The sequence below is a fragment of the Pongo abelii genome, chromosome 15, assembly GCF_028885655.2.
Source record: "Pongo abelii isolate AG06213 chromosome 15, NHGRI_mPonAbe1-v2.0_pri, whole genome shotgun sequence".
In the NCBI taxonomy this organism is placed as follows: Eukaryota; Metazoa; Chordata; class Mammalia; order Primates; family Hominidae; genus Pongo; species Pongo abelii.
Window position 1 is genome coordinate 35,536,648 of NC_072000.2, and position 14,891 is coordinate 35,551,538.

Here is a 14,891-nt window from a genome sequence, read left to right on the forward strand (position 1 = left end):
GGGAGGCCAGCTTGGATCTCCTCCAGACATACATCGTCCACCCATATAGGCCAGAAATGCTTAGCTCACTACTGGAGTCTCTTTGAAGGGCAGAGTTCATTACCAGTTCCTGCCTCCTAACTCCACCTGCCCCCTCCATGGTAGGCTGTTCCATCTTTCAACTTGCCTCACCCGCTAAATATCCACTTTCAACTACTACATCTGACCCCAAAACTCAGGCTAGGAAACCTAAGTAGGATTTAGAAAAGGCAGGACATCTGGATGTGGTTGGGCAGATGGTACCAGTCATGGAGAGGTGGGAATAGGAAAAGTAGCAGGACGTTTGAAGAGGAAGATGATAAGTGACTGTGGCCATGTTAAATCTCAGAATTAGAGAACTCAGTGAATGAATGAATGAGTCAGTAAATTCTCCTTGAGAGTGAGTTAAATTATTGGGAAGGTCCCTTATCTTCCTCAGCCTACCTACAAATTAATGGAGCAATGTGTAATCATTGTGACCTCCTGAGGGGCTTCTATTATGCATAGGTTGTACAGTCTGACTTACTTGCTGTATTCCCTCCCCTCCAGATCATGAGGGTTCCCTTCTCATCATATAAGTTGTTAAAACAAAAGGAGCAGTGCTAATCACCTTAATCCCAGTCATTTAAACAAAAGGGATTTGTTATATGTAACTGAAAAGTTCCCACTCAAATTGTCTTGTTATAGCAGGAATACCATACACACTCATCAGAGATAAGTCCTAACTCGTGGTAGCTTTAGCAGTCTGTCAGTCTCTTTGTACTATAATATCTTCCCATCTTTGCCTAACTGTTGATGGTCTGACGTGCATCACAAACAAGGAGACTCAGAAGCTGGTGAACTAAAAAGAGGAGAAAATACCTCTAAGGTCACCAACCAACCAGTTTTATTATTTAGGTCAAGTATATAGTTTCTACAGAACTGTTACCCAAGGTTCCTCAAAAAAACCTCTGTCTGTTTATTCATCAGTTAATCTAAATATGTAGCATCATTGCTCCTTTAAATGATAGTCAACAAGGAGAGAGAATAATGAGAACAGAACCTAACTGTTCTGCAGGCATCTAGGAGGGTCTGGAATTGTCAGTTGCCATTTGCAACATTGGTTAGCATCAGAAACAAGCATGGAAGAAAACATGTGCTGAGACACCTCCCAAGTATATCTCTGGACTGAGAACTTGGCTCACTTCTCACACAAAGGCCCACTCTTAAATGCCATTTTATGAATTAATGATGGCAAATGGCAAGCATGCGTGTGTGTGTGTGTGTGTGTACATGCACACACTTGAATGCTGAGCATTTGAAGCCTTGCAGACCTCTATACCATTAGAGTAACAGTGTGAGAAAACCAGCTCCTTATCCAGCCTGGAGCTCAGAACAGAGGCTGGGCTGCAGATAGAGCTCTGGGAGTCATTGGTATGCTGGTGGAATTTGAAGCGTCTTAGGTATCTTTTGTATGTTTCAGCTTCCAAATTTCTTAATTTCAAAGATTCAGCAGACAATGTTGACTCTTTAAGGCGTATTGCAATTTCTTCCATTATCACGTGGTTGTGAACACCACTGCTATAAAGTATAAATAACCTTTTTAATGGAAAAATAAAGAATGAAAACATTGTGAAATTTAAAAAGAGGAACTTTTTAAAGCTATTTTTAATAATTTTATGAAGGTTGGAGAGTGAACAGAGATCCTCTAAGTGTCTTACAAGAACGAAATCCTTGAAGAGTTTGCAGTCACTGAAAAAAAGTCAATAGAATACATAGAAAAGTGGATAAGTCAATTGTCCTGCTTTTGAAATACTAAAGTACATCTAAAGGTACACCTAACTACAAAATTAAAGAGAACTCAATGAATGAATATGTGAATGAATGCATGAGTCAGTGATTTCTCCTTGAGAGTGAGTTAAGCTCTTAGGAATGTCCTAAGAGCTACTTATAAATTAATGCCCTGGTACTTGATATGCTTTGGCTCTTTACCCCCATCAAAATTTCACCTTGAATTGTAATAATCCCCACGTGTCAAGGGCGGGGCCAGGTGGAGGTGCTTGAATCATGAGGGCGGCTTCCCCCATGTTTTTCTCCTGATAGTACGTTTTCACGAGATCTGATGGTTTTAGAAGCACCTGGCATTTCCCCTGCTGGCACTCATTCTCTCTCCTGTTGCCCTGTGAAGAGGAGCCTTCTGCCATGATTGTAAGTTTTCTGAGGCCTCCCCAGCTGTGCAGAACTGTGAGTCAATTAAACCTCTTTTTTTAAATAAATTATCCAGTCTTGGCTATTTCCTCATAGCAGCGTGAGAACAGACTAATACAGTGCTCCTTAAGCGCCTGAGGGTCTCTTGTTATTCCTAAGCCAAAAATAAAAAATGAAGGCTCTAACTTCCCTATTAATTCATTAATTAACTCTACATTATTTTATCAAGTGCCACCCTGGAACCACTGTCAGTCATTCAGTTTTCTTTTTTCTTTTTATCTAATGTATAGAGCTGTTCTAGATAACATGTTTTTCATTCATGCTGTGTGTCAGCTCTCTAAGAGAGGTGAAGTCCCCAGGCCAGGAGACCAGACGCTCAAGATCTATTGGTGGCAATAGATCTTATACTGATGAAACCAAATATGCTTTGCTGAGAATATTGATAAACCAGTTCAGTTTTACTGAGGGCTGTTTGCACCGATAGGTGGTCAAATACAAGAAGGAAGATAAATATGGATGATCCTGGCATCTGTGCCACTGACATTCTGTTTATTACTTTAATATTTTTCTGTACAGTGTATAAGTGAGGATGGGTGCCAAACTGTATTTAATTTTCCTAAGTCTCCTGGAATTACAGTTGTTAGCTTTATGTACTAATTCTTAAACGAAAAGATACTTTTCTCTATGACGATGTGATGCTTCTACTTGGTAATTTGATTCCTGCTTTCTAAACATGTAACAGTTAAACTTTAATTAATGGGGATACATGTTTAATGAAATATATAGATTAATTGAAATACAGAATTACTGAAACCTTCCTGCCTAAAACAAAATTTTTATGTCTTCCTGCCTTAATAAATTATATCCAGTATAGTCTATTTATCTTCCTTTGATTAATCTGGATTTTGTCATTCTTCAGGATAAAAGCAATAATTTATGCTTCTACTATAATATATATGTACACATGGAGAAAGTAATTTCACTCTTTATTTCCAGGATCTAGCCTCAGAATTGGAGTTACAGCAATAACTACAATCCTTTATTCCCATTTGTTTTCTTTTGGTTGCCTCTTTAACCTCAGGGCTGACAATACTGGCCCAAATTCAATTTCACTGGGGATTTAGTTATTTGAGGTTTTAAAAATCACTGTTAATCTTTTTTTCTATTTCAATTGGAAGTCATACATTTTAATAAAATATATTTAAGTTGCTGACTAAACCAAAGAAATGAATGTCCTCTAAGTTCTAGAAAGCATGTATTTTTTAAACCAAATTTGGAATTAGATTCCCTTAGATGTGCATTTATCTGCTGGTTGAATGGTGTAATTGTCTCTAGCTCTCTACTAACTCTTCATTTATTGTTCAGTCAATGAATATTTATCAAGTGTCTACAATCTGTCAGACAGTGTATGAGATACTGGGGAACACATAGGCGGCAAACCACAATCTCTGCCCTCAGTTTACTTATAAGGCTAGTGGGGGTCATCAGGCAGGAATTCTGTCTTCAGCATCACTGGCTGAAAAATTAAGGCTAGATTTCAAGTTCATTATTTTTCAGTCAATAAAAAAGCAGAATTTTAGCAGCCTTCCTGGAAAACTCAAGGTTGCCTCTGGCTGCTGAAGTTTGCAAGAGGCTTCAACATATGATTTTTCTGTGTCAGTGGTTCGTAAACTCTAATATGCCTGGAATGACTGGAGAGCTTGTTAAAACAGATTGTGGGGCCTCACCCCAGAGGTTCTGATTCAGTAGGTCTAGGGTTGGAAGGTGAGGAGGTAGATTTGCATTTCTAAGTCCACAGATGCTGCTGGTTTGGGGACCACACTTTGAGAACTGCTGGTTTAAATGATCATGTTCCTTAACAGACTCTCCTTCCAGTGACGACAATGATGTTAATAATGATGATGAGAATGGGTCACATGTAGTGGGTTCTTGTTGAGTGTCAGGTATTTTGCCCTTTACATATAAAGTACAGCCAATCTTCACAACAACCTGATGAAATAGGTGTGATGATTTTCCTTATTCTACACATGAGTAAATGAACATTTGAAGAGGTTAATTAATTTGCCCACAGTCGCAGAGCTAGTAAGCGACAAAGGCCAGGATTTGAATTTAAATCTTCCCGATACATGTCTGCTCCAGCCACCATGCTCTCCTGCGTTCCTGTGATGGCCAGCACACCTGGGCAGTGATGGAACAGGGCAATCATGATCTCCTTGGGAGACACCATAGGCATCTCTTTGACCTGTCGTCATGTGCACCTGCACCTTAGAGGATTCTGAATACATGATTCTTGGGGCTCTTGTGACAGAACTTCCTTTAGTAATCTATTCTAGAGGTTAATACGGTTAATACTTTTTTTGATGGGAAGTTTTCTTTTTAATTGGATAAAATATTTCTGTTTTATAGATTTTTTAAAGCTATCAAATCATCAAGATTTAGCTAACTGTAGCACAGTAGCCCGGTTAAATTGACCACAGCTCTAGGTGAAACAAGATTTGAGAGTGAGGACTGGAACATGTCTGTGTTTTTTTGGAAGGTCATACACCTCCTTTCCATTCCTCATCCTTTTACAACTCTTTTCAAAAGGTGTCTGCAAAATTATCTTGAGTTTTCCTGACCTGTCTCAGTTAAAGTAGTTTTTGCACTATTTCCTGACATAAAAACAGTAATTACCCAGTATATTAATTAATACTTCCCTCAGGAGGGTTTGATAATCTTCCTTCCCCTCAGGGAAATCAAAGAATGTGCTGGCGGTCCATCAGCTTCCTGGGAAATTCATCTGGCTTTCTGGTTAGACATCACAGTCTTTGGTGGAGAATTTTTCCCATCTCCTGACCCTGCACCAGACTCTGCTTCTACCTAGAAAGATGAGAACGCCTCCCTTCCTTCCTTCTTTCTTTCCTTCTTTCTTTCCTTCCTTCTTTCCTTCCTTTCTTTCCTTCTTTCCTTCCTTCTTTCCTTCCTTCCTTCTTTCTTTCCTTCCTTGCTTCCTCCCTCCCTTTCTCTCTCTCTTTCTCTTTCTTTCCTTCTTTCTTCTCTTTTTTCTTTCTTTCTTTGCCTCTTTCTGTTTCTTTTTCTCTTTCTGTCTTTCTTTTTATTTCTTTGTTTTTTTCTTTTTCTCTTTTTCTCTCCTTTCTCTTTTTCTTTCTTTCTCTTTTTCTCTTTCTTTTCCTTTCTTTCTTTTCTTTTCTCTTTCTTTTCTTTCTTTTATTTCTTTCGTAAAGGAATAAAAGAGTGGCTACTGCATAGGCAGAGCAGCTGGTAAGCCCTTTCAGGTAGGAGCTCAGAGGTCCATCCTGTCACCAAATTTGATCTTTATTCTGTTCTTCTCTTTTTTCCTTCCTCTTTTTAATCCCCCTTTTTTATTTTCTCATAGATCACTAACCCCTAACCCATTGAACAGGCAATTATGTTATTTCCTTTACTCAGTGATTGATGAGAAAATGGAATGTTCCATTGTATTCCTTGTCTTAGAATCCTGTTTATATGTCTCAGTTGTTTTTAATGGAAATTGAGGGGCCTCAGCTTTTACTGTTTATTTGCCAGATGTCAAGCTTTAAAAGTTACCTCTCAACCTAGAGGCCTTTTTGCCAGCTAGTGAGACCAATCTACTTTATTTAAGCTTTAGTGAGCTGTTCTTCTTCCTTCTTTCTTTTCTTCTTCCTTCTTTTCTCCTCCTCCTTCATCATCATCGTAATCATCGTCATCAAATAAAGCACAGATACTTAAAATAACACAAAACAAGCATATGGCACAATAAATATTTTAAGGTAAACATTCTTGAAATCATAGCCCAGTCAAGAAGTAGAACTTTGTTATCCATTCAGAAGGCCCTTCCATGTACCTCATTCCAATCACAAGTCCCTCCTTCCCCACAAAAGTAACTATATACTGACTTTATCATAATCATTTGATGCATTTTTATAATGTTATCCTGCATTTGTGTGTCTTTAGCACTATTGTTTAGTCGTGATCATTTTTAACATCTGATATGCCTTTAAGTCTCTTTTAATTTACAGATATGCTCTTCATCCCTTTTGCTTTCTTAAAATTTATGTGGAAGAATCCAGGCTATTTGACCTTTAGAGTTTCCCAGAGTCTGGGTCTTGCTGCCTGCAGTCTCTTGGTGCAGTACAACATGTTCCCCTTTCCTCTGTATTTCCTGGAAATTGGCAACTGGATCCAGACACTGGATCAGATTCCTGTTTACCCCTTTGGCAAGATTCTAGGTGGTATTTGGCAAGATCATAGGAGGCACAGGATATCTGGTTGTCTCTCTTTTTGTGGTAGGAACAGTTGTTATGCTTCATGTCTACATCTATTAATTCATTTGGGTTGCAAAATGATGCCATTCTATTTCTATTATGTCTTTCCCATTTATTAGTTGGAATATATTTATACAGAGATAATTACTATCAATACATCAATGGCATAGTTCACATAGGAAAAGAAAGCTGAATGCTTGATTCTTTCCCTTTATTTACTTATTCTCAATATAATGAATTACAGTTGGTCCTCCATATCTGTGGGTTCCACATCTCTGGATTCAACCAACCACAGACCAAAAAATATTTGGAAAAAAAATGGGATGGTTGCATATGTAATGAACATGTACAGACCTTTTTCTTGTCATTATTCCCTAAACAGTATAGTGTGACAACTATTTATATAGCATTTACATTGTATTAGGTATTACATATAATCTAGAGTTGGTTTAAAGTATACGGGAGGATGTGTATAGATTTTATACAAATACTACATCATTTTATATAAGGGACTTGAACACTGTGGATTTTGGTATCCTTGGGCGGTCCTGGAACCAGTTTCCTGTGGATATTGAAGAGCTACTATGGTTCTGTCACATTTCAAAGGTAACCAATTCCTTTTTTAAAAAATCATTTAAGAACCCATGGATTTAAACCTATTTAATATGTCTTAATACATTGCATTTATTATCATTATGAAGCTCAATTTATCACATCTTGGGCCAGTGGAAGCCTCTTCAAAGTGTCTCCTAGGTCCTTATAATCAAGCAGTCTTTGATTGCTTCCTTGCTTTCTTTTTTATTTATTTTTATTTATTTATTTATTTATGTTTTTGAGACAGAGTCTCTCTCTGTCGCCCAGGCTGGAGTGAAGTGGCATGATCTCGGCTCACTGCAACCTCCACCTCCCAGGTTCAAGTGATTCTCCTGCCTCAGCCTCCTGAGTAGCTGGGGGTACATGTGCATGCCACCATACCCGGGTAATTTTTTTTATTTTTAGTAGAGATGGGGTTTTGCCATGTTGGCCAGGCTGGTCTCGAACTCCTGACCTCAGGTAATCCGCCTGCCTTGGCCTCCCAAAGTGCTGGGATTACAGGTGTGAGCCACCGTGCCTGGCCTTCCTTGCTTTCTTGTATGATGAAATATTCTAGGCTTATCTTGGAAACTTCCTGTGTCACACCTGGAATCCACCATTTCTCTAATAAGCCCCAGGTTCTTTTAGTGAAAAGTTGTACTTTAAAGCCATATCTGGTGTAGGGATGCACTTTACTACTGGATCAGCCTTTGTTTCCTGGCCTTTTCAGTGGACAGAGCTAGGAAAGGTATATGTGCGTAGACACACACACACATACATACATACATACATACATACATGCATATAATTTGAATCTGCCCTTTCCACTGTTTTTCAATAGTTGAACTTTGTGTTGTTTTTAGCCTTCTCATAGTCATAGTTCCATAAAGTATAAAGCAATCCTTAGCCAATGTCAGCCATTTTCAATGTCAATGTCAGCCACTTTGGTTGTCTAGTCATTTGTCGTAGTCATTTTGGCTTATTCCTCAAGAAAGGTTCTTGGGGATGGTATTCCCTGAGCCCTTGCATGCAAGTTGATAAGTTTGTACCATTTATACTTGAAAGTGAGTTTTGCTTGATATAAGATTATTGGCTCATTCTTTCTTTGAATATCTTAAATATATCATTCCATTTCCTTCTGGCAAAAAACATTGTTGTGGAAAAAACGAATGGCAATTTAATTTCTTCCCTTATAATTCGTATATTCTTTTCCTAGGTGCTCAGAGGATCTCTCCTCTCCTCCCCTCTGCCTCCTTTCCCTGTTTCTTCCTGTTTGTTGTTTTTTCTTAACAGTATATTTTACTAGAATGTGGTTTGCTATTGGTCATTGTAGGATGATATTCTGAGGTACATGGTGTGTTTTCTTCAGTGTGTACTTTTAAGTCTTTTCTTTTTTAAATTTAGAAGAGTTTTTGTGAATTATAGTTTTCAGTATTTGTTCTGTTCCCTCACATTGGCTTTGCTTATGCTGCAAGGGACTCTTATTATCAGTACACTGGAGTTCCTTTGCATATCTTTAATTTTTCTCATTTTCTCTTGAATCCTTTTTTGTTTTTTGAAATTTCTTTTTGATTTTTAAAATGTTTCTCTTTTGCATATTTGTCTTTCTCAACGCATTATCTGTTGTGTATTTGTGCTATTGTGTTTCTTCTAGTTTATTCTTTATTTCTGAAATATTTTTAATTTTTGAGTTTTGTTGCCTCATTTCTGAGTCTTTCTAGTTTTGATTTTTCATTCAGATTTTCTATCATTTTTAAAATGTCGTCCAACTCATTTTGAAGTGTGAGTTGACAATTTTGTTGTTCTGTGGGCGTGCCTTTCCAGCATGCTTTCTTTGCCTGTAGAATGCTATTCAGCTCATATTCTTTCCCCTTGTAATAACTTTGTGTAGTATCTTGTGTGATACTTTTCTATAGCTCATTTTTAGTAAGAGTAGTTTTTCTAAACTTCAGAATGAGAAGGGGTTCAGAACAGCTTTTCTTACTTCACTCAGCTCCTTTTGTTGTTTTTGTGTAGTGTCCAAATATGGCAGCTTGCTTTCTGAGCTTTCTTGGCTCTGCTCCTCTCCCTCACTTTGGTCTGAACTCTCCATTTCCTTTGTCTCTCTTGTCCTTATTCTGCTCCATTTTGATTGCACTCCAGCAGCTTCCCCGCAGCATGGCCCCTGTCCTAGAAGGGGGCCTGATCGGTTTGGGGAGTTCCTAGAGACCCCTTCTCACTGCAGGCCACTTGCATTCGCTTGTTACTGGAGAGGGCAGCACCTCCCAGTTTCAACTGCTCTTCTCACATTGGTCCTCTGTTTTCCAGTGAATACCTGTTGTGGTTTTTCTGTTCTCAGGTTCATAAGTCACAGTCCCCATTGCTTCCCTCTTTTTCCTCCTGCACTGATAGGCCCCATGCAGGTTTAGGGATTTCTGGTAGTTTGTTTCTACTCACTTATATTTGGGGGCTCAGAGGGATACCCCTTCATCTCATTTTGTTACAAGTGTTGTCCATGGGTTTTGGGTTTTGCTATCTTGTTTTCCTATTTTTATGTGGGGACTTGGAGAGATTGAAAAACTGTGCTTGCCACTACTGCTGTCTTCCCAGAATCTTCCCCTAGCAGGGAGCTCTTGATAAATCTGCCCCCCACCACCCCACTCCACCAGTTTCCTTCTCGCTTAGAACAGGAAGAACTATTTTGGATTCCATGGTGGAAACCTTGAAAAGTGTTTCTGTTGGGGAACTCTCTGCTCCTTTTTTTCCCTCCCTTTATTCTGCCAGGTAGATTTGAGGATGGAGGGGTTAGCGGTGTGACAGGATGGTGTGTCCATTTTCTGTCTTGTTCTACATAGGACTAAACCAAAAGAGGAGTGAGAGTGGAATGGTTCAGAGATAAAAGCTGTCTCTGCCTCACCTAAAGCTTGAGTTACTTATTCTTAAGTGAGAGGAAATATTTAAGATACAGGTTTTTTTGAGGCTTACATTACACTTCCAGGAGGAGGCAGGTGCCACAAGGGGAAACCAGCACTGTGACCTGAGAAACATTTTTAATGCTATGTTCACATGGGGAAAATTGGAGAGGTCTAGGATTTAACCCTGTCATAAAGATTAGTCGTGTGCATATAAAAACACAGCAGCCCTCACAAGGTGGGGTTTCCTCCTCACTCTTGCCTCTGGAGGAAGCCTGCCATATGACTGAAGTTAGCACTCCTTCCTCCCTGGCTAGCAGGCCCTGTGTCCTCCCCAGGTCAGGGACAGACTGTCAAATCACCAGACTCTGCACTTTTTCTGTGCAGGTGCCAGGCATCCTCAGAAATCTGAGTGCTGTCCTGCTTGCAGCTCTCACTGGCAGCCAGGGCTGCATTTCAGTTGGGAGCAGGCGGGAAGGCCCCCTTTGATTGGCATTTCCTTTATTAGCTGGGAGCCTACAAACAATCAACCCTTCCAGCATGCCAGCATTCAGTGTTTGGCCCGCGAGTGTCTCTTGGTGACCTTTATTTGCATTGGCCTGCAGATAATAGTTTCCTTAGTGAGGAGGAGGCGGGAGGAGGTAAACAGCATACATGAAGCCTAAGTATTAACTGTGAGGACTTAAGTATAGGATGTGCGGCTAGGTCTGGCAACCTCAGTTCCGCTGCCCTTTGTGAAGGGGACAGGGACTGTATCATTAGCCACCCTGGCCAAGCACCACTGCAGGGGCACTTACAGGTTCAAAGATTTTAGAGAGTAAATAGCCAGTGACCTTCAGAGGTCTCTAAACCAGGAGGCCACACCTGATAACTATGGAAGGAACCAAAGTCAGCAATCTAGGAGAGGTTGCCAACCGGTGGCCTGCAGATGAGTTTCATTCAACTTCAGAAAGTTTGAAAAAAAAAAAAGTAATTAGTTGTCAACATATCTCCTGCTAAATATCAGGAGACTTCGTGCTTAAAAACAAACAAACAAAACAAAACAAAACAAAAAAACACCAATTTCTGACTTCTCTTGAGAAACCAGAGGACTGTAAACCATTGGCTGGAGCTGAGTGGCAGCTGCCCCCTAATTCAGGGAACTCTGTTCTTCTCCTTGCCATAGTCCTCCCTCTCCTCTACTGTTAGTTTTGCTCTTTTTCCTGGATTATTCCCGTCAGCATACAAACCTACTGTTAGTTCTCCTTTCTTAAAAAAGTCAACCTTTCCTTGACTTTACTTCCCCTACCAGCTGCTCCCCACTTTCTTTCTCTCCTTTGCAGCAAAAACTCTTTAAAAGAGTTGTTCACACTCAGTGTCTGTTTCTCTCTCCCATTCTCTTTGCAGTCAAGCTTTGGCCCCCATGGCTCCACCCAGTGCCGTGTGATGTATGTCACAGTGTGATAACCTTTGTGATCAGCCTCGTGGCTTTAAAAAGCCTGTGAGTCCCAAATGCATCTCCAGCTCAGGCCTTCCTCTGGAACTGCAGTCACAGATCCAGCTGCCCACCTGATGCCTCTTCTTGGTGACTAATTGACCTCACATATCTGGCACATCCAAACTGAACTCTTGGCCTTCCCATTTTTACCAGCCAGCTTCCATGTACCTCTCAGTATCCACTCTCCACCTTCCCCAACCTCCCTCACTTTCGGCCCTGGGAGAATGACCTGTATGTGCCCTTCTACTCTCTGGCTTCTGGTTGTCAGATCCGAAGAGAGAGGAGAGCAAGGTCAGAGTGTTGATTCCTCAGAGTAGTCCAGGGCTGACTGCATCCCTCCATCAAAGGCAAGTCAACACAGCCATCTCCGCAGGATCCTTTCCTTTCTGAGCAGTTAGGCCTGCAGCTGGTCACTGCCCGCTGTTTACCAGCCTTGGGGTATCGTGCTCTCACTTGTGGTTTCGCTAGCCCCTGCCCAAACCTTTGTAAATAGCCTCTTCATGAAACCCTCCATGAATTAACCTAATTTGAGTGTGCCATCTGTTTCCTGCTAGGACCTTGATTGTACCCCATATTGTCACCCTTTTTATTTGAAGAGGATATTTTGGAGAGTGACCACCCCTTTCATGAGGACGGTTAGAAAGGCGAACATGTGCCCATCATTTTAATGTTACACTTTGATGGAAGCTGGAGGGAAAGCAGAGCCACACAATCATTCCAATAAATACCTGTAACTAGACCTTCACCCAAGGGGACAGATAACAATTTGGAAGTAAATGCAAATGAGATGAAAGAGCATTTGCCTTAGATAATAACTCTTTTGTACAAGTCGCAGACTCATGTGATTCACTCCAGCTGTGGGAATGTAAAATTGTGATTCATAGAAACCTCCAAAGAAGGCTGTGAACTGCATTCCTATGCATTTGCAGCCATTTTTGCCAAGATACATGTAATAGGGGAATATTGCCTCTCCCTACTCTGAAGAGTTGACATTGTGTTAGCTGCCAGAGACAGAGAAAACCATTATTAATTTATCTGCAGACACTGACCCAAGCCACTCAGTAAACAGGATGATCAATGCAAGGATTATGTTTCATTGATGCCATTGTTTACTCTTGTTAATGCTATTTGTATGCTCAGCAAAAACTCCCACAAGATCCCAGTGCTTCACAGTTTTTTAAAATCTGATTGATTATAAATGGAAGAAATATGGTAGCTCATCTACCGGGGATGGTTGGGACAGCAGAAGGGGAGACTTCCCCTCAGTGTGGAATTTTGAGGTATGCAGAGATTTTATTTCAATTTCACGTCCACTTTCTGTTCCTCTCCACTCCTCACTCCTCCAGAATTCCTTTTACTTCTGGTTTCTAGGATTTACATACAGCTTTGTTTTTCCTTTCTGCAAATCAAACAATCTGATAAATGTATTAACAGGAAGTCTTCAGAGAAAAGAGCTATAGACTTTTCCAAGAGCATTTTTGTTCTTAAAACAACAACAAAAGAAACAGTAAAGAAGCATATAAAACATACATCAAGATGAAATAATAATTAGTTATTGTATCATTTAGAGAAGTCAAAAATTCTTTTAAAAGTTCTGTTTTGAAGAAGCCCAGAAAAAGGAAAATGAAAGCAGAAAGGACAAATAATTAGAGGCAAAGATTTATGTACCAGGAGGTTTATTCTAGAATTATGCATTCTGGTAGAAGTAACAAAAATATCCTTCAATAAAGGAATAATTAAGTAAATTGTGATATATCCATATAATAGTTAAATAAGTTGTTTTACATCCACAAGCACTCATCAAATATCTTTTGTTTAATTTTATAGAAAAAATTACGTGCTCTATGTAAGTTAATGGGTCATCATCAAATATCTTTTTAAAGTATATTTGAACACATAGGAATCTGTTCAAGGCAAAATGTTAGGTGAAAAAAGTAATACATAATATGTATACTTAATGATAGCAGAAATAATAAAAAATTGGGATGACATATTTCAAAATGCTAGCAGTGATTATCTTTGGATGATACGATTATAGATGATCAATATTTGATTCTTTTTTTTTTTTTTAAGACAGAGTCTTGCCCTGTCACCCAGGATGGATGCAGTGGTGTGATCTTGGCTCACTGCAACCTCCACCTCCCAGGTTCAAGCGATTCTCCTGCCTCAGCCTCCTGAGTAGCTGGGATTATAGGTGCATGCCACCACACCTGGCTAATTTTTGTGTTTTCAGTAGAGACAGGGTTTCACCATGTTGGCCAGGCTGGTCTCGAACTCTTGACCTTGTGACCAGCCCACCTCAGCCTCCCACAGTGCTGGGATTACAGGTGTGAGCCACTGCACCCAGCCTGAGTCTAAGTTTTCTATTTTATAAATTTTTTGCAATAAACATATAAACACATTAATTTTATAATTAAATGTGGAAGTTACTCTTTAAAGGAAAAGGCATTGATTTACATAAAGGAATGGTGGAATTTCAGGCTGCAAGGAGTGGGCTTTTTTTTCTCTCTCTCTTTTTAGACAGGGTTGCACTCTGCTGTCCAGGTTGGAGTGTAGTGACACAATCATACCTTATTGCAGCCTTCAACTCCTGGGCTCAAGCAATCTTCCTGCCTCAGCCTTCCAAACAGCCAGGACTACAGGCAAGCACCACTATGCCCAGCTAATTTTTTGTTTTTTAATAGTAGAGATGGGATCTCAATGTGTTGCCCAGACTGGTCTTGAATTCCTCCTGCTTCAGCCTCCCAAAGTATTGGGATTACAGGCGTGAGCCACTGTGCCCAGCCAGTATGGGCATTTTAATGTATATGAGAGCCTTCTATTATATTGCACATAATAGGCAACGGTAATTAACAACAGGTTTCATAGAATAATAAGTAATGAACCTTTATTGTATACTTACCATTTGCTGGGCACAATGCATTAGCACACTTTATATTCATTGTTTCTCTTTCAGTCTTCTTAACAGCACTATGTACTAGAATTATCTGAAGAGGCAAGTGAAGTTTAGAGAAGTATGTTGATTAGGTTAAAACAAACTGTTCTAACACAAACCTGAAATCTCACAAAAGGGAAGATTATTTCTTCATCATGTAAAGGTTATTTTGTAATAGTGTAAAATTCTATTGGCAGCACCAGTGGGGGTGGGGGTTTTCCATTTCAGGCACTGATGGAGGCCCTGCTGTCTTTAACACATGGCTTCCAGGGTTGCCCTGGACATTCCTATCAAGCCAGCAGCCAGCACAATTGAGAGACTGGAGGCCTGTGCAGTTTCTACGGACCAACCCTGGTACTGGTAAAATTTCCAGTCACATTTCAGTGGCAAGAGCACAATCATGTGGTCACTCCTCACTGCAAGAAGGCTAGGAAAGAGAGTCTAGTTGTATCCTCAGAAGAAAAGAGAAAAGGATTTGGTAAACAGCTCACTAATTTCTGCCATGTGAGGTATCTTACTAGAGATCACACACCCAGCAAGTGACA

At 39.9% G+C, this 14,891-nt stretch overlaps 1 protein-coding gene across 1 annotated transcript in view; it reads left to right on the top strand.

Annotated features, from left to right (window-relative positions):
* The window catches only part of NUBPL (NUBP iron-sulfur cluster assembly factor, mitochondrial), a 340,279-nt gene extending 326,214 nt beyond the window's left edge, over window positions 1-14,065 (top strand). Inside the window, exons 11-12 of the mRNA XM_063715833.1 lie at window positions 6,980-7,076; window positions 13,932-14,065. Of these exons, the coding sequence (XP_063571903.1) occupies window positions 6,980-7,045 (66 nt within the window). The 3' untranslated portion in view covers window positions 7,046-7,076; window positions 13,932-14,065. The remainder of the gene's footprint in view (window positions 1-6,979; window positions 7,077-13,931) is intronic.
* Window positions 14,066-14,891: the final 826 nt, after the last annotated feature.